This window comes from Symphalangus syndactylus, chromosome 9 (genome assembly GCF_028878055.3).
Source record: "Symphalangus syndactylus isolate Jambi chromosome 9, NHGRI_mSymSyn1-v2.1_pri, whole genome shotgun sequence".
In the NCBI taxonomy this organism is placed as follows: domain Eukaryota; kingdom Metazoa; phylum Chordata; class Mammalia; order Primates; family Hylobatidae; genus Symphalangus; species Symphalangus syndactylus.
The window spans coordinates 131,304,103-131,325,052 of NC_072431.2; the positions used below are offsets into that span (position 1 = coordinate 131,304,103).

The 20,950-nt window shown below is 36.3% G+C and overlaps 1 protein-coding gene across 21 annotated transcripts in view; it reads left to right on the forward strand.

Annotated features, from left to right (window-relative positions):
- Positions 1-20,950, forward strand: part of PTPRD (protein tyrosine phosphatase receptor type D) — a 2,314,079-nt gene that overhangs the window by 2,216,817 nt on the left and 76,312 nt on the right. For all 21 annotated transcript variants that reach the window (XM_055294262.2, XM_063609868.1, XM_063609869.1 and 18 more), the window contains one exon: positions 6,457-6,580. In XM_055294262.2, the coding sequence (XP_055150237.1) occupies positions 6,457-6,580 (124 nt within the window). The remainder of the gene's footprint in view (positions 1-6,456; positions 6,581-20,950) is intronic.

A 20,950-nucleotide genomic window follows, 5' to 3' on the forward strand; every position in this document is an offset into this window, starting at 1 on the left:
AAAAGAATTAAGTATTTTTGGTTTTGTTGCTGTTTTTCGTCATTTTTAATCCACATTAGATTAGGATAATTCTAATACACTTCTGGGAATAAATGGTTTCCTCAGTGAAATAAACTAATTCATCTTTAGTACTGTGATATAATTTAGAATAAATTGTTTATCAAAAGTTTACCTCCAATATTTACCCACTTCCCATGAATGAATGATTTACTATGAGCATAGTTGATCCTTTTTGCTTCCTTACATGTCAGTTCTAATAATATATATTATTACTTTAAGTAATTTTCTATAAGTATTTCTTATATAGTATGTTAGAGTCAAAATTTCAAATGAAACCATTAGACAACAGGTAAAGCTGATGCATTTTATCACTTATTTGAAGCCTGAATTTTAACTGTGTACAAAAATATGTGACTGAAACACTTTTTGATGTCTTCAGTGAGTGTGGTCTGTTTATCCATTTTCTATGTCTTTTCTACTACTAAAAGTGGGGCATTCCCACATCCATTCATTTGTTAATACTGAGGTCTTGAAAAGTCTTTATTTCAATCCTTCACACTCTAGTGGTGGCCTAGATCAGAGGTGCTCTTGTAGAGAGAGACTCAGTAAGATTTGATAACCAATTGGATAAAGAGAGATAAGAGAAAATGAGGACACAAACCTGACAGTGGGTTGACATTAATAGGGCAAGGGAACGCAGAGCAAACAGACCCAAGTTACCTGACCCGTCAGAGTTAACCAGGGGCAGCCAGAAAGCTAACACCCTGTTCTCTGACTTCCAGATTTTGTTCACCACTAGACTTTCCACTCCTTCCTCACATTTCAGTTTCTAAAACATCATAGGATTCAACTGGACTCATGCTCTTCTCTTTGAAGAAGGTATTCATTATGCCAATTGCAGGCTTTTACTAATTGTGCAAAATATAGCCCTTCCCATCTATGCAAACATGGTCTTTTCCAAATGGGCATATATTAATTTACCATTTTCAAACAGAGAAGAGAAAGACAATGAATGAGAATTTTAAAAGGCATAATCGCAGAATACACAGTGAATGGTAGATTGCTCTTCTAAACCTCAGAAAGGACTTGAGACTGTCTCAGAGCTAACCACACTAAGAACCAAATGAGCCTACTGAAGGGGAGATATGTGAAAAGATAGTGTTTCTTTGGAAGTTAAGGTCATTGAAAGTTCAATTCCCTGTAAAAAGAATGGTTAGTCTGGCCCATGGTTTGACGAGTGAAGTAACTGGTCTATTCTTTCTATATAATTAAATTTTTGTTAGTTGTCTTAAAAACACACAAAAACAGGATGAATCTTTTCTTGTGGTTTCTCTTTGATAAGTTTCTAAAGGGAATATTTTGAGGTTTTTCTCCTGGTGGGATGAGGGAAAGTGAAACACAGAGCAACTAGTATTGTGCGGTGTTTTGCATATTTGAATTATATTTTTCTTCTGGGTAAAAAGGTTGAATTTTGCAGAATGATTAAAGGACTTTGCTTTAAGATAATGACTTCAGCGTTATTGAAAAAGGTTACTCCCATATCAGGATATAATTTTACTCGATGACTGTAATCTGATGTGCAAATTGATGATCACTCTCTTGTTTGGAGTTTAGAATTACAAATAGAGTACAGCAGTACTACACAGATTGTTCCCAGCCTTTTGTGCGTTGTGTTTCAAGAGAATAGTTGAAAGGCAAGTGTGAAACCTTCAAGGAATCTTCTCCAGCTTGACTAGAGAGAAAGCATCTTATGGTGGCTGGGCCCTCAGCCTCCAGGGCCAGTATATGTGGACACCCAGCCTGGCCTCTCTGCCTGCTAGCTGTTTGACCCTGAGAAAGTTATTTGACTTATCTATACCTCAGTTTCCTCATTTACAGAACTGTAATCATAATGACAACTACTTCTAGGGTCTTTGTGAAGATAAATGAGTTAGTATGTACAAAGCACGAAGAAAACATAGTGAATGTTGTCTAAGTATTAGTTATAACTATTGGATATATTTATATTTTAATTCTGAATTTTTATCGAGAATACAATGCAAACCTTTAATCCATCTGCTGTAGCTTATTTTTTCAGTTACCTAGTTTGAGATAAACTTCTAGTTGATTAAATAAAAAGGAATAGAACTTTCAGACCATCAAGTTAAAGACTAAATAAATGCAAAGTGTTTTATATTAGCAAGTATCTGCTTGAGACTTTCCCATTGTTCTTTAAATCACTCACAATAGGATTTTTTCTTCTATTGGGTCACTTTTTCTGAGTAAGCAAAACCTTTGAGTTGAAGATCTGTTGTTAGCATTAGAAAGGTTTAGTCAAAAGCTGCGGTGGGGAGGAGGAGTCAAGTGCCCAGTGTGCCGGCAGGGAAGCAATGTAAAATGGTTCGGCATCTTGGTAAAATTTTAGATGCTATATAGGGTTCATCCAATATCTGTCTTTCAAGAGGCTTTTTGATTGGCTGGAGACACAAAAAATACGATGAAGTAGGATTTTTGTTTGTGAATTCTGTGATAATTTATGAATTTCATATCACGTATAAAAGTGTATTAATCAACTTTTAGTTGAGTAAATCTAGCTTGCTTTATTTCTAACTTGCAAAATTCTCCACAACGGAGACTGAAGAAAGCCTGGCCAGGATTTCAGCTTGGGAAGGTAAAACTTCAGATTGAGTGCTGGGAAGGCAAGGGTATCCCACGGAAGATTATTTGGGTGGACAGAGTTGAGCAGACATAACTATGAGTCAAGCTCAGGAAAACCAAACACTAACAGCAGCAGACCCAAAAGAAGGAATTGAGTCCATTAAGAACAAAGGTGCTTATTTCAAGTTGTTTTGAATAATTAATATTTGGGTAACCTCAGCTTAGCTTTATAGTAAAAAAGATGCATGGTCAGGGTGGACTGACCAAAAATACAGGGTTGAAGTGAAAGTCAACGTTTACATTCCTCAAGGTCTACATTGCTCTTTCTTCATTTTGGCCATCTCACTCTTCCTTAAGAGGACAGCAGCAAGAGAAGCCTGAGAACAGAAAGGCAAAGCAACTGTGTCTGTTACCAGCAATTAGGATCTTACTCATTCATGATCTCTTTGTCTTATTAATATGGATAATTGAAATTTGATTTTCCTCAACCAGTTTTGTGTATTTACGTATTTTTTGAAATATGAAAGATCTTAGTATACCTCACCAACTTTCAGTTGTTATTCTTTACTGAGTTTACTGCTCTCAGCATTCTGACAAGCTCCAAAAATAATGACCTGTGTTGTGTTTTGTTACACGTTCAGTCAGACAGATAGATACGATGGATGACTGCTGTGTTGCACAAAGACAAGTCAGCATTATTTAATCAATGTTTGTTTGATCCGTGTAAAATGAGTATAAATGTAAGCTGCATCCCATCTGTTTTATCATCCATGTGAAGCCAACCTCATTTTTAAAACTTGATTTCTTATGTAATTGCCCCAGAATGGCACAGGATGATAAGTTGGGAAGAAACATCATTTGGACTGGTGAAATAAAGGATAGTGATGTGTAGGTGTTTTCCTTAAGTTGGGCTTCTTCCTTTTGCAGTGGCATTCTGGACAGTTAAGTAGTATCATGGCTTAGTCATTACCAGCTGTTAATTATCAGTTGAGCTTTGGAATCACACAGACCTGGTTTGAGGGTAACTGTATGAATCTAGCTGTGTGAGCTTAGCCAAATTACTTAAGTGCCAAGTAGCACAGAGTCTGTCAGGAAGTAGGCCCTCAGTAAGAATAATTAAATTAATCTTTCTTTACTTCAGTTTTCTCACCTGCCAAATGGAAAAAACAATACCTACCTTATAACAATTGTGAAAATCAAGCATAATTCTTCATATAAAGCATAATGACCTAGCACATATTTTTATAATTATCCTGTTATTTGTTGGTCCTCATCTCATGGGCCACACTTTGAACCTAAGCATATTATCTAACATAGGTGGCACACAACTCATGTTTCTATTGCTCGTTTTTAAAGTCTTCAATGTAGGTATCAAGTAAGTCCTACAGAAGGCTGAAAACATGTGGAAAGAGTGGAAATGGACATGAGTTAACAGTTTCTTTCAGTTAATAGATGCAATATCATTGCTATAAGTAAATGCGTGCCATCTTATACATCTGTGGGGTGATCTTAGTCTAAGTAAAACGAGGATATCAGAGGGAGCACTGCACATGTATCAGTGAGCTTAGTAGCTTCTTGGGATGTTTAAATGATGTGTAAGAAGCTTATGTATCCAATAATGTTCATCAGTATAAAGTGGAATAGCAGTGGTAGTTATAATTCCATGATCACATACTTAATCGCTAAGCCATATGATAATGGGTGTTAAGTATTATAATTTTGGTATACTGTACAATGAAGTTTCCATAATTTGTTCTCTAATTCCCATGTTATACAGAGGAATTACTCTGTGATTTCTCTTTATGAACTTTTCTCAAAAACATTTATTCATCAGTTCTATTCATTTGCTTAAATAACATCTGTTGGACCACTTACTGAGCCAGGTGTAGTGTAGATGCAAAGATGACGAAAGCGGCATAGGTAGGAATTTAGAATTTAGGCTGTAGGTCACACAGAGCCCGTGGAAGTTATTAAACAGGGAGCCAACCTGTCCAGAGCTATGCTTTAGAAAGACAACTTTGGCAGCAGTACGAAGAGTGGATTGGAATAAGAGATTAGAGAAGGGATTTCGATCAGACAACAGATACCAATGTTCCGGATGTGGGAAATAACAATGAGATTGCAAATTTGAGAGATTTTTAAGGCAGGCCTTCATCACTGAGTGGGGCTGTTCTGTGTGGACATGGTTCAAGGTTGACTTGAAGGCTTCCAACAGGACATCTGAATGCTTCAATACCTTCGACTCATAGCATGCTTTGAGATAATTAATTTCTGCAAGGGAGATGAAAAATTTCCCTGGAAGAACAAACTAGAAAGTCCCTTAATTACATTAGTTTTCAGACTCTCAGGTGTGAATAATTATTAATATTTTCTTGAATACTGCTCAGTGATTGACTATTTTGTATATAGATTAACACAGGCTAAGAAAGGAAAACAGTTTAATAATCCGTAGTAAATTAGAGGCTGAAATCTATACCTCTGAGAATTTTAGAATGCTTGGAGGCTATTCAAGACCACTAACAGACTTGACTTCTGACACTTGTGAGTTTACTGTTGTGCTGAATTCTGTGCCTTTTGACAGAAAGTGTGCACATCTTTAGTATTTTGATGCTGTTGGGGGTATGTTTTACTCCCAACTTCTGCATATACACATAAAGGCATGAAAAATACCCAGCATCAAAAATAACTGCTAAAAATTCTGTTAACATAATAGAATATCTTTTATAAAATAAAAATCACCTGGGTATAAACCTGTTTTATCATTCTTGAAAACTTGATTTTGATCATTTAAAATCGTGTTTGTGTAATTAAGGAACTTGTGTTTCCATATACCAATGAAATTATAAATCTTAAATGTTATCAGTATCCTATGATGAAAGAAAAAGTATTTTGATTTCCATAATCTCTCAGGAAATAAACTCCCCTAGAGTTTTATGATCAAACCTGAATTTGGTCGTGAAATGATGATTCTACTTAAATATTTTTAAATTATATACTTTATATATCTGTTTGATATTTATTTTAGATTGTTGAATAATTTTGGTTGAAATGTACCATCAAAGAAAGGGATAAAATCAGAAAAAAAAACTAATATTAAAATCAAGAATAAAAAGAAGCAAACTATAAACATAACACATTATAATAAATAGAAAAGATATAATGATAAATTGAAAAACAATTTATCTGCAGTGGGTTATATGTTATTAATCTGAGTATTAAATTAACTGACCTCCCTTCTTTACTGTTCATGTTAACTATTTAAATTGTACAATTTTCCTTGTAATATTGGTCGTAGTGTGTTACAGAGAAACAGACAAAACCTTAAGTTGCCATTAAGTTGTGAACATGTAGATAAAGAATGAACAGTAAAGCCTGTGTCCATTGAAGCCAGTGAAAGACCAGTCAACTTAAAGACTCAGCTTAGGTCCAGATAGGAAAGAGTAGGGAAGAATAATCAATATAAAATAAGGTTTACAGAACCGGAAGGAATATTGAACCAAGATAACTTGTAAACTACAGCAGCAGAGAGGGAAATGGGAAAGTAAAAAATAAGAACCTGCCTTTCCAATATTAACAGAACATCTATATTGATTTCTTTTTTCATTTGAGTCAGTTGGTGACTATCACTGTTGCTGTGATGATTAATCATTTTTTGTTATGCATGTTATATTAGTGTTCAGCTTCACAGTTAGGATCAACCTGATGAAGTATGGCTTCAGAATTTTCCTTTTAAATCATGTTTATTACTTGTGATAAATGCCTATAATCTGGTGGTTTTCAGTATTGATTTTGTGTATATGTGTTGTTTTTCTTTTAAAGTCAATTGACCCTGGCCAGCAGTTCACATGGGAACATTCAAACTTGGAAGTAAACAAACCAAAGAATAGATACGCGAATGTAATTGCGTATGATCATTCCCGGGTTCTCCTGTCAGCTATAGAAGGTAAGGAAATGCAGACATCACTGATACCTTTATTTTCATGGATTTGAGTATGTGCACGAGAATATTGTTTTAGTGAGATTATTAACCATCTATGAAAGTAATTAAGATGGCTGTGCATGGTGGCTCATGCCTGTAATCCCAGCACTTTGGGAGGCTGAGGCGGGTGGATCGCCTGAGGTCAGGAGTTTGAGACCAGCCTGGCCAACATGCTGAAACCCCATCTCTACTGAAAATACAAAAACTAGCCGGGCATGGTGGTGGGCGCCTGTAATCCCAGCTACTCAGGACGCTGAGGCAGGAGAATCACTTGAGCCCAGGAGGCGGGAGTTGCAGTGAGCCGAGATCATGTCACTGTACTGCAGCCCCAGCCTGGGCAACAGAGCGAGACTCCATCTCAAAGAAAAAAAGAAAGTAATTAAGATTCAAAGATAGCTTTTTCCTACTTTTTCTTTCTCACACAAATAAATTATACATAGGCCACAATATCCCTGACACCATATGACAGAAGTGCATCTCTCATTACCTTCTTGCCTTTACCCTAAAGATTTGATAATGTAGTTGATGTTTTATATGGGAAGCAAATTGAGGTTGCCCATTTTAGTGATGGTTTTTGGTTATTTTGAATGAACAGGTGATTGTCAGAAGAGGCCCATAAACTAAATGGTTATTTTAAAAGGGGAGAGGGGATTGTTTGCTTGTAAATAAATCTGGATATCCACTGGGGACTGTCTAAAAGTTCAGAGTTGATAATGTGGTGATTAATATAAATTAAGTATGTTGGAAATGTCTAATTTATCTAATTTGTGGACTGCTTGGTAATCTATCTCTTAGAATTGCAGTAAGGAGTATGTTCCAGAGGGAATGATTGTTCCTAAAAGATGAGGGTTGCTCTTCAAATCTATCCACCTTCATTAAGGATTCATGACGGATCATTTTTCCAATGATAAATCCCTTTCATGTGGCATATTAAAGCAACTAGAAGTTTATCTTCAACACACGGTATTTCATTCGTTATTCTGGCTGCAAGAGCACATTGGATTGGAAAGTCCTTAGAAAATAGGAGGCCACTTAAATCTGTCCCTCTAACAGTCAACCTGGGTCACCCTTGGCACATGCCATGTTCACCCTCATTAGTGCCCAGAAGAGTTTTATGGCCTCTTCATACTTGAAGGTTCACTGTTTACATTCTTGAAGATATTTTAGAAAACAAATAAATTATAGTAGCTTCAGACCCAGTTATTTTAAGGACTTTATAGTTGAAAGCTATTCATCTGTAGTTGTTCGAGTACCTTTCCCTTTTTCTGCTTCCAAAATCTCTGATGACTACCGCTTTATTTTATAACTCTCACCACATCTCCTACCTGCTTCCTCAATGTCCACAATTTATTTGAAGGTGAAACCGTTTAAAAGCCTTCTCAGTAGGCACCATAGGCTATTAATACGTTTGTTTCCAGTTTTTTTGGGGAAGAAAAACTATCTTTCAGCATTTGAACAGTACTATACCTGTGGCCCTCCTTACCCCAACATGGCATTGTTTTGCATAGATATATTTTGTAAAATTCTCATAATAAATTTACTTTGGATGGTGGAAAATACTATAGTCCCTTTTTTAGGCACCCAAAGATACTAAGTGTTCAAGAGTTAGCCTTTTTCCACACTGAAAACAATTATTTAAATTTATTAAAATTTTGCCAATACTAGGTCAGGCATAATAACTTCAAATGGGTAATTGCTTCTTTTCAAATTTTGTTTAAAAACTGTAATTAATATATGTGGATGATTACCTTACGTTTATCTCTATGTTTTCCATTTTAAAGTGTGAAAAAATACAGGTTTTTTGTGGGGGGTCTCAAGTCTCTTAAATCATCTCCATAATAAATGAAAAACAGAGTCCCAAATAGCAGAGAGAAATCTTTTTTCCATTAGCAAAAGCAAGGTAAATTATTGAAATAAAATAAATGAATGTAAGTTGAGAATCTATGTGGCATGATCTCCCCTGGGGAACTTGTCAGTCTGCCTTTGCTATATTGTAGCATTGTTTCTACTAAGAATTAGGTCATTCAATAACTACCACTTCCCTGTACTTTTGCTCACTTTGTCATTATTTTTCTTAACCTGTTATTTTCCACATCTTAACAGTAATGTATGTTGAGGGATAAAAAATAAACCTCCTTGTATCTTTATTCCGATGGTTGGAAACTATGCACATTTCGTTCCTATGCTGGTTTTATATTATAAAAGCAAAAGCACTTGAATCACACGAAAACCTGCCTTTTTATAGTGCTGTGTTCACAAATACACCCTAAATCTAGAGCTGACCTAACATGTTAAGTGTTATGCAAAAGGTTAGAAGCATTTAATTGAAGTTTATGAGCTATAGAGAGCTCTCATCTAAATTACAACCGTGAGCGGCATTTTATCTTAAACTAAGCGCTAACCAGCAGGTATTCATGAGGGCAGTCAATCATCCTGTATCTTAAACACAGAAGAGAAAATACTGGCAACTGGAACCACAGAACCACTAATTGAGGCTTCTCCTCTAAAGACAGCTTTGATAATACAGGGCCAGCTTTTAGTATATTGAAATATTAAGTGACTTCATGCACAATTTATAAAACTTAATGTGCTTGTTTTGTGTTCCAAGCAATGTTACTAACTTAAGTGACTTTGACTTTGGTTGAGAGTTTTAATTTGGGTGTTTTTGTTCTGTTCTCTCAGTGGTGCTGGTTACTCCTTACATTATTTTGCAAAGTGATCTGACAGACATTAGAACAACAAAAACTGCAAGTGGCCACAGTGATTGATGTTGTCTTTATATTTGTTTAGCAGAGCAAGTGTATATCCTACTTCCACTGAGAGAATAACGGGGAAAAATTAAAAGAATCAGGAATTGTATGTGGGCAGTAATGTGCTTATTGAACTTTTTGAAAATAGTGACACTTGGTGACATCTTTCCAAATCACAGTCATTTTATTTAGGCTAGGAAAAGTGCAGAATAAATTCAAAAGAGTCCTAATTACAAAACGGTTTCAATTGTTTAATTATAGGGTAAGCAGTATGGAAACAGAACTGAATTTTTGACAAATCCAATTACCATTGGCATCCCCCCTATGTTTAAGCAGTTCTTAAGAGAAAATAGTAATTCCTGAAGAAGGGGGCAATAGGATTTATTTTAATGAGTTAAGATAAATATTTTCTACAAAAAACTCGCTAGTATGATGGTACGTGCCTGTAGTCCCAGCTACTCAGGAGGCTGAGGTGGGAGGGTTGCTTGAGCCTGGGAGGTGGAGTTTGCACTGAGCTGAGATCGTCCCACTGCACTCCAGCTTGGGCAACAGAACCAGACCCCATTTGGAAAAAAAAGAAAAAAAAGGTAAATATTTTCAAATAAAGACCAAATGGAAGCTCATACTTGGATATGCATAAACAGAATATATAATATTATGCTTAAACTTGTAGAATCCAAAGTTGTTCAGAAAGTCTATTTTTATTAGGAAAAGAAAATGGACAAACCAAAAGATGAAGAACAAGGAAATCTGAGGTTGGGTCACTAACTAGCTAGGTAACCTTGACTTCTCTGAATATCAGTTTTCTTAGCGGTAATCTCTTTCATTTCTGGCTTCTAAGAGTTATCTCTATGTAGTTTCCTTATCAGTTGTTTTATTTGCTGTACACAACAGTCTAATGAAGCAGCATTGTAAGTATTTTACTAGATATATAGGTATTCACATTTATAGATGGGAAAACTGAAGCTCAGACAGGATTGGCCCAGAGTCACACAGTCACACAGAATTTAAATAATATAACTCACTAGAATCCAGCTGTTCTGATTCCTGATCTGGGGCTTCCACTTTCCCACATCACTCGTTAATACTTTCCTACCGATGCAGGATGTGACAGTGTCTTAAGTTACTTAGCGTGGGTGGAAAAGCTCAATCTTATCTTTTTGCCTAAAAATCTATTTTATCTTTTGGCATTAGCCTTATGGATAACACAAATATTAGTTTAGAACTTCATTTCCTATTTCCTATCTCATTTCCTATTTTATGGCGTGACTAACCTGAGGCAGGGACACAATATGGGAATCATCAAATGCATCATTCAAATGGACCAGAGTCATAAGATTGCAGAACAAATGTCAAGTGCATGTAAACCTAACGATAATACAGGTGATCTGCTTACCTCAAATATTGTTGTATGTATCTTTAATTTCTTATTGACCAAGGAGTATCAATCAGTGGCAGGTTATTTATTATAATGCCTTTTAATTAGCAAAAATTAATTATTGCAGTCGTGGATAAAAAAAGAGGTTGTTGTTCTAAAGTATAATTAATCTTCACTGCTGCCAGTACTGTTTCCATTAGTAGTATTATAATTAACATTTTGTTTGTTTAAAAGCCATATTGACATGGATTTTTAGAAAAGTGTTAGCCAAGTCTAAATATAAAGCAAAATTAAAATTCTACTTTTCAGTTCAACAACAAAGACAAGACATTATAATAGATATGATTATCTGGTTGTCTATTACGTGTCGAGCACCGTGTTATGGAGGCCCAACCCCAAAAGCTAGTTGTCATGATCTGAATTTACAGATGAGGAAATGAAAGCATTTAAAAAGTCAGCAAACTTAAGCATGATCAATAGCTAATAACTGACAAATTCAAAATACTAATATATGTCAGTCTCAAGGCAGCTGTTCTTCCCATTAGTCTACGCAGGCCCAGAGCAGCTTTTGAAATCATAATAGCCCTGCCTGTGTACATCAAACCTGATTCAAAACTGATGGCTTTTTGGCTGGGAAGATTGTGTAAGAATTTTCAAATACACATTTTGAAACACTTATGATAGAAATCTTAGAACTAGAGGTCTTCAGTTGTGTTCTTAGACTCCAGTCAAAATGAATTTTTCCAAAGAATAAATGACACAGAAATGATTTTCAGGTGTGTTTTTTTGTTTGTTTGTTTAATCTCACATTTTAAGGTATATTGGGAAGTATACTGAATAAAGAGACAGAAAACTGAAAACTAAATTTCAGTTTAAACAACAGTGTGACCTTGAGCATTTCACTTAATGCAGTTAACATTAACTCTTTGGGGAAGCTGGATCCATTTGATTATTTCACGAACATTTAAACCCCACTTGAAAACATAGAGCACTTACATACTTTATTTGTACACTAATTTCAGAAAGTTCATGCATACACAGTCTCTTTGCAAGCCCATTCTCCAGTTTAGGAAGAACCTATGACTTAGTGTCTTTCGTTGTTTTCTTATAAAACAAGGATGTGTAAGACCATTTCTACCATCTGCAAAATTCCGAACATTGTTTCTAAATCCTGAGATCAAAAGATGGTAAGTAGGCAAATAAATATTAAATCTTAGACAGTATGAGATTAGCTTCTTCAAGGAAAAAAAAAAAAGCTAGTGGGCTTATTCTAAATAGGATTATTGGCTACTATGTGACTCTCACCAAAACAGATTTAAATGGTTTTATCCATGAGAGGGTTAGAACTGATGAAGAATAAACCTAGTATGTAATATGCATTCTTTAACACTAGTGCTTATTAATCTGATTTTTTTAAAAAAGCTTAGTAAAATAGGGATCCATGTCTTAGTCCATTTGTGCTGCTATAACAAAATAGGACTGGGTAATTTATAAACCATACAGATTTATTCCTCGTAGTTCTAGAGTCTGGGAAGTCTAAGATCAAGGTGCCAGCAGGCTTGCTTTCTGGTGAGGGCCCAGTCTATCTCCTTCCAAGATGGTGCCCTGTTTTGCTGCATCCCCTGAGGGAAAGAATGCTGTGTCCTTACATGGCCAAAACAGTAGAAAAAGGGCAAACTTAATCTTTCAAGCTTTTTTATAAGGATCCTAATCCCACCCATGAGGGCTCTGCCCTGACGACTTAAGCATTTCCTAAGTCCTCACCTCTCAATACTCTCACATTGGTGATTAAGTTTAACATACGAATTTACGGGAACACATTCTGATCAGAGCAGTGTGTTATTTTTTTCTTACAGAAAGGGTCATATATTTAAAGTTCCAAAACATAAATACATTTATTCACTTCATCTCTTTAATAAGTAAAAGTAAGTACCTTCTTAGGAGGGCCTATATGCTGCTCAAGAACCTCTTTCCTGATAACGCATCCTAAGCTCTGCTTGCTTCTGCAGAGCTTGCTTGGACAAGTTGCTGAGCCTTGCTTTCCTCATCTGTATAATGGGATTATTAATAGTACCTACTTCCTACAATTACTAGGAGGATTAAGTAAACTAACATATGTAAATCACCTAGAAGAGTGCCTAGCACCAAGAAAATGCGTAATAAATATTGGGAATTGATAAGATTATCTTTAGTGTTATGCGTTTTATTGCTACTACAGATAGGCCCTTTTAAGTGCAGATGAAATTTCTTTGATATGTGATCTGTGGAAAAATTAATATCCAAATGAGAGAGCTGCATGTATTTGAAGTACTCTGTAATGCAAAAGAAAACACTGGTGCTTGATAAATGGAAACCAGACCCATAAGAGCATTACAGATTTCAACAGGGGCTATCTATTCTTTTTAATGGAAATTCAAATATATATCATCTGCTGTTTGATTTGCAAAACAGGAGCAATTCAAAAAAATCCAAGCATAGATAATATAGATGATGTTACAATAACTTGATTATTTGTGAGATGGGCAATTTAGCACCTTTAAGATGAGAAAGCTGCTCACATGGAATCGCCACCTCTAAGATAAATCCAGTTAAAAATAAATAAATAAAGACAAGACACTACTGCTTTTCCTTCTGTAATGTTATCCACCATTCGCTACTGCAATAGTGCTCTATGTTTCAGTTGTGTCTTAGCCTCTTTTCTGCAGTGTTCTGTTGGTAAGTCTATAGCAATTCATTTGAAATAGCTGTGAGCACATGCTAACGTATTGTCCAATTTCACATTGTAGCCATGCTGTAAAATATCTTTTTCTTTTCTTTTTTTGGGCAGGAGGCATATCGGTAACCGGATGTATTTTCAATAAGTAAAACAAAACCAGAAAAACCTAGGAAAATATGTTAATACAGTCTATCCAACATTTTCTAATGGAATGTTAGTTATAGTGAATATAAATGTTCCATATGAAGTTCTAACATCAAAACAATTACAATTATTTCACCCAATAAAGAAGTCCTTTGATAGTTCCTGTGTGCTCCTCCCCATATTACCTCAATAAATATGATCCCTTTTTCTCCCTCCGGATTTCTCTCCCCCTCTTTCCCAGTCACTAGTGAATAGTTTGTTGGCACCTCATGTTTGTTTTATCTTGCTCTTGAAATTCTATTTAAGGTGCTAAAGGAAATTTGTCAGAATGTATATCCCATCCCTTAAAAAACTCTTTTGAAAAAAAAATAAATCCCTTCCAATTATTGATTGAGTTCGTTTTTCTCACACTCTTCAGAGCATCAATCATTGATTTAGGCTGATAACATGGTTTCTGTAGCATTTTCAGTTTTTCTGTTTTCAAGTTAATTGTTTACAACTGTGATGAAGTTTAATCATTTTATTTCCGGGTACTTTTTAAAAAAATACATAAAAGCATTTCCTTTTTTTGAGCAGCAGTGAATAGACAAATTTTTATAGCTTAATTTGTTTTAAATAGAAAGCTAGATAGCACTTAGCCTGGGAGACCTGGAACAGTTTCACAGGATGCTTGCAGTCTTTCTAAGAGCTATCTAATTAGAGCTGTGTAAATGGTATCTTTCTCTTACATGTAGCCAAGCAAGTGCTGTTATATCTGTTATTCCCTAGCTCCTACCTTAGACTATACCTGCTGGTGTTTCTTACGCAGAAAAGAGAAAAAGCATTTTTAAGGGCTGGCTGGCTGTGTTGTTTTTTACTTTACTCTTGTTCTCAGAAAGCTAATCGAAGAGTAAAATCAGAAAGACCTGGGAGTGAGTTTATTTTTATCTCTATTGTGTTTAGTTCATTGGAGTTTTTTTTTTTTTATTGTATATCTATGCAGCTTACTCTAATGAATCTACACTTCATTACTCTGAGGCCGTAGATAAACCTACATAATCCATGGTTCTGTTTTTAGAATATAGATACAGATAGTAGATTGCTGGGAAATTGTAAAAGAGTTATTTTTATCCTGTCTGAAAATTTTTTTTAATGTGGAAGCTAGAAAGGGGCCTTCCAGATTTGGAATTACTTTTTATCAGTAGGGCATTAAGAATAAGCAGGCTTTTTCCATTTTTACATCAATCATAATAGTAACTAAAATCCATATGACATTTTGGAAATTTCACGTGTATTGATTCATTTAATTCTCACAGAGGTGTTGGTTCCAGGACTTTTTGATTATGATATTCATATTAGTGATGAGGAGACTGAGCATCTGAGTGTTTCCTACACATAGAGCTTCTGTAGTCATGTCTCATGCTTGATGGTTGACTATTTCATTGCTTGATGAACCTCTATAATAATTGCCTCCTTATTAGTATAAAGCTAACTGGACCACAACTCCATGATGTGGCTGAAAGTTAAGCTTCAGTGGCCTCAGGTCTACTGTATTTTAAGGCAAGTTGCTGTCCAACCAAAAAGCATGCCCCTCAATCACAGGTGCTGATAATTCCCCAACTCATGTTGCTGATACTGCAATGTATTCAAAAACAGTTCAATCAGCCGTCTACTTTCCTGTGTCCATTCTCAAAACTCAGCCTCCTCAGCAGTGTGGGGATATGGAAAATCAAGTAGAGGAAGACATACATTAATGAGGAGTTGCAGGTTGGGTTCAGATACTCTGAATATCATCTGTTTCTCTGTTAGCTCACTGTGGGGTTCAGCTACGATGCCCACAGAACAGGCATGCTTTTAAAAAAAATTGTGTGTGTTTTGTAGAAACTTGGAAAGACTGCAGCTATATCAGGGGATACCCTGGCAAACGACAGACTGTGTCTTTGCAATAAATGTTTGCTTTATTTGGTGTGTTGCAGAAAGAATCCTTCATGTCACCAGGTCTGATGCAGCCATGTGTGGCTGTTATTGAACAGGTGAAGGGTCAGGGGAAAGGCCTGTGTCCTTTAGAATTTAATCAATTTACTTGTAAATTTTTTTTAATTTTGTTTTCCTCTTTCCTGTTTTCTAGTTTTTCTGAGACGGCAAAGTAAACATTTTTGCCACAATGTTAGTTGTAAAATTGCAATCTAGGTCTTAACCGATATTAACAGCAATATGGTATCATTATGCTTTTTCGTTTGTGCGTTGGAGTAGAGGAGGGGCCATTATTTACCAAATGAAAGGTAGATTTTGTGCTCTATTAGGTCTTGAGTACTTCTGTCTTACAACAACGAACAAACTTTTTGCCAGAAAGCAATTTCTTTTTGACACAGTCCTTACTTTATTAGGGATTTATAGAACTTAAAGAAAATAAAAGTACCTGGGATTTGAAGCCAAATTGTGAGTTGGAGCAGAGTGCAAAGACGCTCAGCTGAACATCCACCTCCATCTCTGTAGTGCAGCAGCATCCGCTGGAGCCACGGTGGGATTCTGCCTTCCCTCCAAGGCTGCCTCTTAGTTATTCTCACCCCCTAAAGTCCAAGGAGAGCTTCTTTCCATGGACAGACCACCTAGTACCACTACTTCCTCTTGTTTTTTGTTTATTTTTTGCCCCATCAGGTTCCAATCAAGATGTGAAGTAGCAGCCTCACTGAAAAATCTCATCTCAGCACATCAAAGGTAGAAGCAATAGGAATCAGCTTGAAAGAGCATCAGAGTGCGTTCCTACCTAATCTGAGAGACACAAAGCCTCTATTTATCTTAAAATAACTTCACAGAGATTTCTGAGTCCAAGAAGGTTAAGAATAGCACAGACAGACACCTTATTTTAGAACTCAAAAGGACTGGAGAGAATCAATTTGTCCAACACATCTTGTTTAGCAAATAAACAATTACAGTTCTGGACAAGTTGAGTAACTGGCCAAAGATCACAGAGTAAACTACCAGCAGCCCTAGACAGGAGTCCAGGTTTCCTGGTCAGTTTCTCTAAATTCTTAGCAAGTGCTCGCTATTGTCCCAAGACTTTAAAATGCACACATGACTTTACCTGCAGTGTAATGTGATGCAAAATTGTGATCATTCCCCTTAGGATTACGTGATTTCACAAAATAATTCATGTATTATTTTGCATCCTGCTTTTTCACTTAATGTCAGGGCTTAAGGCTTTATTATAAACCCCTCATCATTATAAACACCCCTTCAACAAGAGACATCTTTTCAAATCAAATTATCTTCTGGCCCCAAAAATCAAATCCATAGCAAGTTGGGTGTTCGTTTGCTTTTTTTTTCTTCTTGGTGGTTTTAAAAAATCCACATGGCCCCATTATTCAAAGTCTATATCCAGGCTCATTTTTCCACTGAAAACTGTAACTAGCAATCAACAGCAAATAAAATGCGAGCCTAAAACTTGCCTAATTCTGTTCAAATAGCTGTTTGCTATGGCTTGTTGTGCATGAAAAATGACAGAAGCACAGCTCTACCAATCATTCACCTCATCACAATCTCTGTCGGCTTTACAGGTTTGTGTTTACAGCCGGGTTTAGTTAGTCCAGAACACAAAGACCCAGTATAAAGCATGTAAGTAATATTTTTAAATGCCACAAGAAAGAACAGTTCATTAAACTGAGGAAATACACTTTAACCCAGGAATGGAGCATATTGGTATAATATGAAGTTAGAGGGTCTAGCCTTAGGTTTCTCATGTGTAAGATTAGAAGGCTAAACAATTACTTATGGGGCTACAACTATTGACATCACTGTTATTAATTAGAGAATGCACATGAAACAGTGCATGAGAAATCATGAAAACCCACTCAGTTTTATAAATGCAGTAGAGCCACGGACTCCTAGGAAAGAACCAGTCTTAGAGGTAAGCTGTTCTTGAACAAAGACACTAAGACCAACTGACTCCAAGAGAGTTCCTGCAGCAGGGCCAGTGTGTTCTAAAATTTTGCCTGTGAGGAGCAGAAGGTAAACATCTCTGCCATGTTCCTCTTGTTGTAATAACTCCTTCCCCAACCAAAAAACAAACAAACAGAAAACCCAAAAAACAAATCAAGCACTGTTATTCTAGTATTGGAGGAAGGTCTCCTTGACTCCAAGAATGAAAAGCAATCACCTAATTTATAGTAATTCTATACTCTTTCAGTACTACATTTCAAGTTATATTTCCATCCTTCATAACCCCAAGGGAATTAAGTTAATTCTGACATACTTCTCTTGGATTAGAAGTGCACTCTGATTAATGTTGCATTAGCAGAAGCAGATCATTTTTTTGGAAAAGTCAGGGAATTGAAAATTAAATAAACAAATATGTGCTACTTAGAGAAAGTCACCCCTAAAAAGTGGAAGAGTGTTAGATCCAGCCTCCCAGCAGAAACATCCTAATCAAGAACTACTGAAGAAGCATTTCACGGCACCAAAACATTTGGAAAGCGGCATATTGTTTATTTTCACAGGGTTGGTTGAAAAGTCTTTCTAAATATGTCACATTAAAAACCAGAGTCTCATCTACTTGAAATGGACTGCTGATTAACTTTAGCTTCCAATCTGGGGTTAATATTTTTAGGACACGCCACCATCCTTTCTAAAATTTTTTCTCCTTCATCTTTCTGCACAGTGTGTTATATTGGGTTTTATGAATACAGGACTCATTAGATCTTAGAGCTTCTGGAGAACATTGCCATCTCTCTTATCTCCACATTGCAGAAGATCTGTGAGAGAGAAACCTGAAATGTCTTTTCACCAGAGTGCTTAAAGAGATTTGCCAGAAGGAGACTTTCATTCCATGTACTACCTTCTTACAAATAGGTATCAAAATATAAGAGGAACCTCAGCGTTATTCTCAGGATATAAAGCACTGGCTTAATAATTTGCTCTACCAGGTATTCGATTTTGTTTTCAATTACTTATTTTTCAAAATATTAATTATTTATCTTTTATTGAGACAGAGTCTTGCTCTGTCGCCCAGGCTGAAGTGTGGTGGTGCAATTATGGCTCACTGCAGCCTTGACTTCCTGGACTCAAATGATCCTCCCACCTCAGGCTCCCAGGTAGCTGGGACTACAGGCATGCACGACCACATCCAGCCAAGTTTTTAGTGTTTTGTAGAGACAGAGTCTCTTTGCCATGTTGCCCAGGCTTGTCATGTCCTGTTCTCAATAAATCTTCCTGCCTCATCCTCCCCGGTGTTGGAATTACAGGCATGAGCCACCACACCAGCCTAATTTTTTATTTATTTATTTTTTTGTAGAGACAGGGTCTCACCATGTTGCTCAGACTGGCTCAAACTCCTGGGCTCAAGTGATCCTCCTGCCTCAGCCTCTCAAAATGTTGGGATTATAGGCATGAATTACTATACTTCGCCCAATTCCTAAATTCTTAAAGCATTTAGTGATAGTATTGATTCCTGGTGCCTGGTAGTTTTCAGGCAACATTTTTGTATTCTTATCCTGGGAAGTGCAATCATTATTCAGTAGCAGCCTACCCCCTCCTTGTTAAACAAAAATAATTTATTATTCAAACTTGAGCAGTATGCAAAAAACCCCAATTCATTACATAATAACTGATTAACATTTTTACGCAAAGAGGGTTGGATGGGTCTGATTCCCTGTCTTTAGGAATGATTCTCCTATGCATCTTCTCTGTCCTCAGATGCATTGTTCAGACACGTTTGCTTTCCTTGATAAGGGGGGAAGTGGCCCAGGGCCCAGGTGATGAATCTTCTGAGTCATTTAGCCCAGATTTCTCCATTCTGAGTTTTCTTGGAAAAAAGTTTTCCGTATATTGGCAGCTGAGTGAGGCCCTTAGCCAGAATCCTTTTTATCAATTCTTTAATGTTGCTAACTGCTAAATTAAAATTTTGAAAGTAGGTTTTCCCTGTTAGATGGATTCATTCTTGACTCAGAACCAAATCCTATGGATATGTAAGATGTGTGTACGTCCCAGTGTTTGTAACCTGAGAATTTTATTTAAACCGTCATTTGAATCTACAGTAATCTGGTGTTAGGGAGGAATACGATCTTTATCAACAAAGGGCTGCCAAAACCCTAGCTGCTTCTTGAGTAGCTGTAATAGATGAATAATGTTACAGCCAACCATGCATTTCAAGTTTTGCTCAAAAGGCTTTTCAACTAATGCTGGTGGTATTCCATATCTGTGTGTTCATCTCAGAGTGCAGTAGTTTCCATCTGATTTTCATTACCTTTCTTGAGAGGATCAACTTTACAACTGGAATCAGAAAAGCAGTCAGAGTCATTGCAAGTGGCAATCAGTGAAATATAACAATTTTAGCTTGGGAACATATGTTTCATTATAAAGAAAAAAAATGGTTACCCCATAATTCCAAGACTCATATTTCCCAGGGTAGAAGGGATCATGCACAAGTTCTAGTGTACCTCCCATATCATGCTGACATTCCTATAAAGCGCTTGTTCCCCCCTACAGATAGCCAACTCATGAGCTTCCGAGGAAACTTAACTCCCTTTTTGATTCTGACCATTTGAAAATGCTTTATTGTATTCGAGATGAAATTCATGTTTGTGTAGTTACATCTTTCAGAATTTAAAACTTGGAACTCAACAGAGTAAATCTAAACCTCTCTTCTTCTCACAGGCAACTGTCATCCCAATTCCTACTATTTCCTTTGCTAGGCTATAATATACATTCTTTCTCGTATGGAGTAGCTTTCATTCCCTTAATCACTGTGGCTACTCTTCTTGGAAGAAGCTCAGATTTGCCTCAATCTCTCTTAAAGGCATGTGCTGATGGAAAACTAGGCTTTAAATCACAATATCTACATTAAATTACATCTCTGCTACTGATGACATGTTGGAACTGGGGAAAATTATTTACTCTTTTGTCACTAGGGTAGCAAAGGTGAATAAAAGAGACATGGTCAAAATAGGCAATAAGCAACTTAACAAACAAGTAAATATGTAATTATAACCTTAATCAGTAGTATAAAGGGCTGTCAAGGGAGTTCTGATGTCTCAGGGTACTCCAGGGCAGGCCTTCTGGGATGGAGGCTGGGTGTTTTATGATGGGAAGCTGACAGAGTATATTCTAGGATGTGGATTGAGCTAAGGAGGGTAATAAATGTTTTCTAATAATTGAAGCAGACCAATGTCTAGAGTATTAAAGGCAAGGAGGTGAGTGGAATGAGATGAGTTTGGGAAGTTGCAGAGCTTTGTAAGCGATGTTCAGAGTTTGGATTTTATTTGAAGTATAAGGGGAAGCCATTGTTGGGTTTGAAGAAGTTACAGTGTCTGAAATAAATTTCTTAAAACTGCTCTCATGTTAAATGGAGAACAAACTGGAGAGGACAAAAG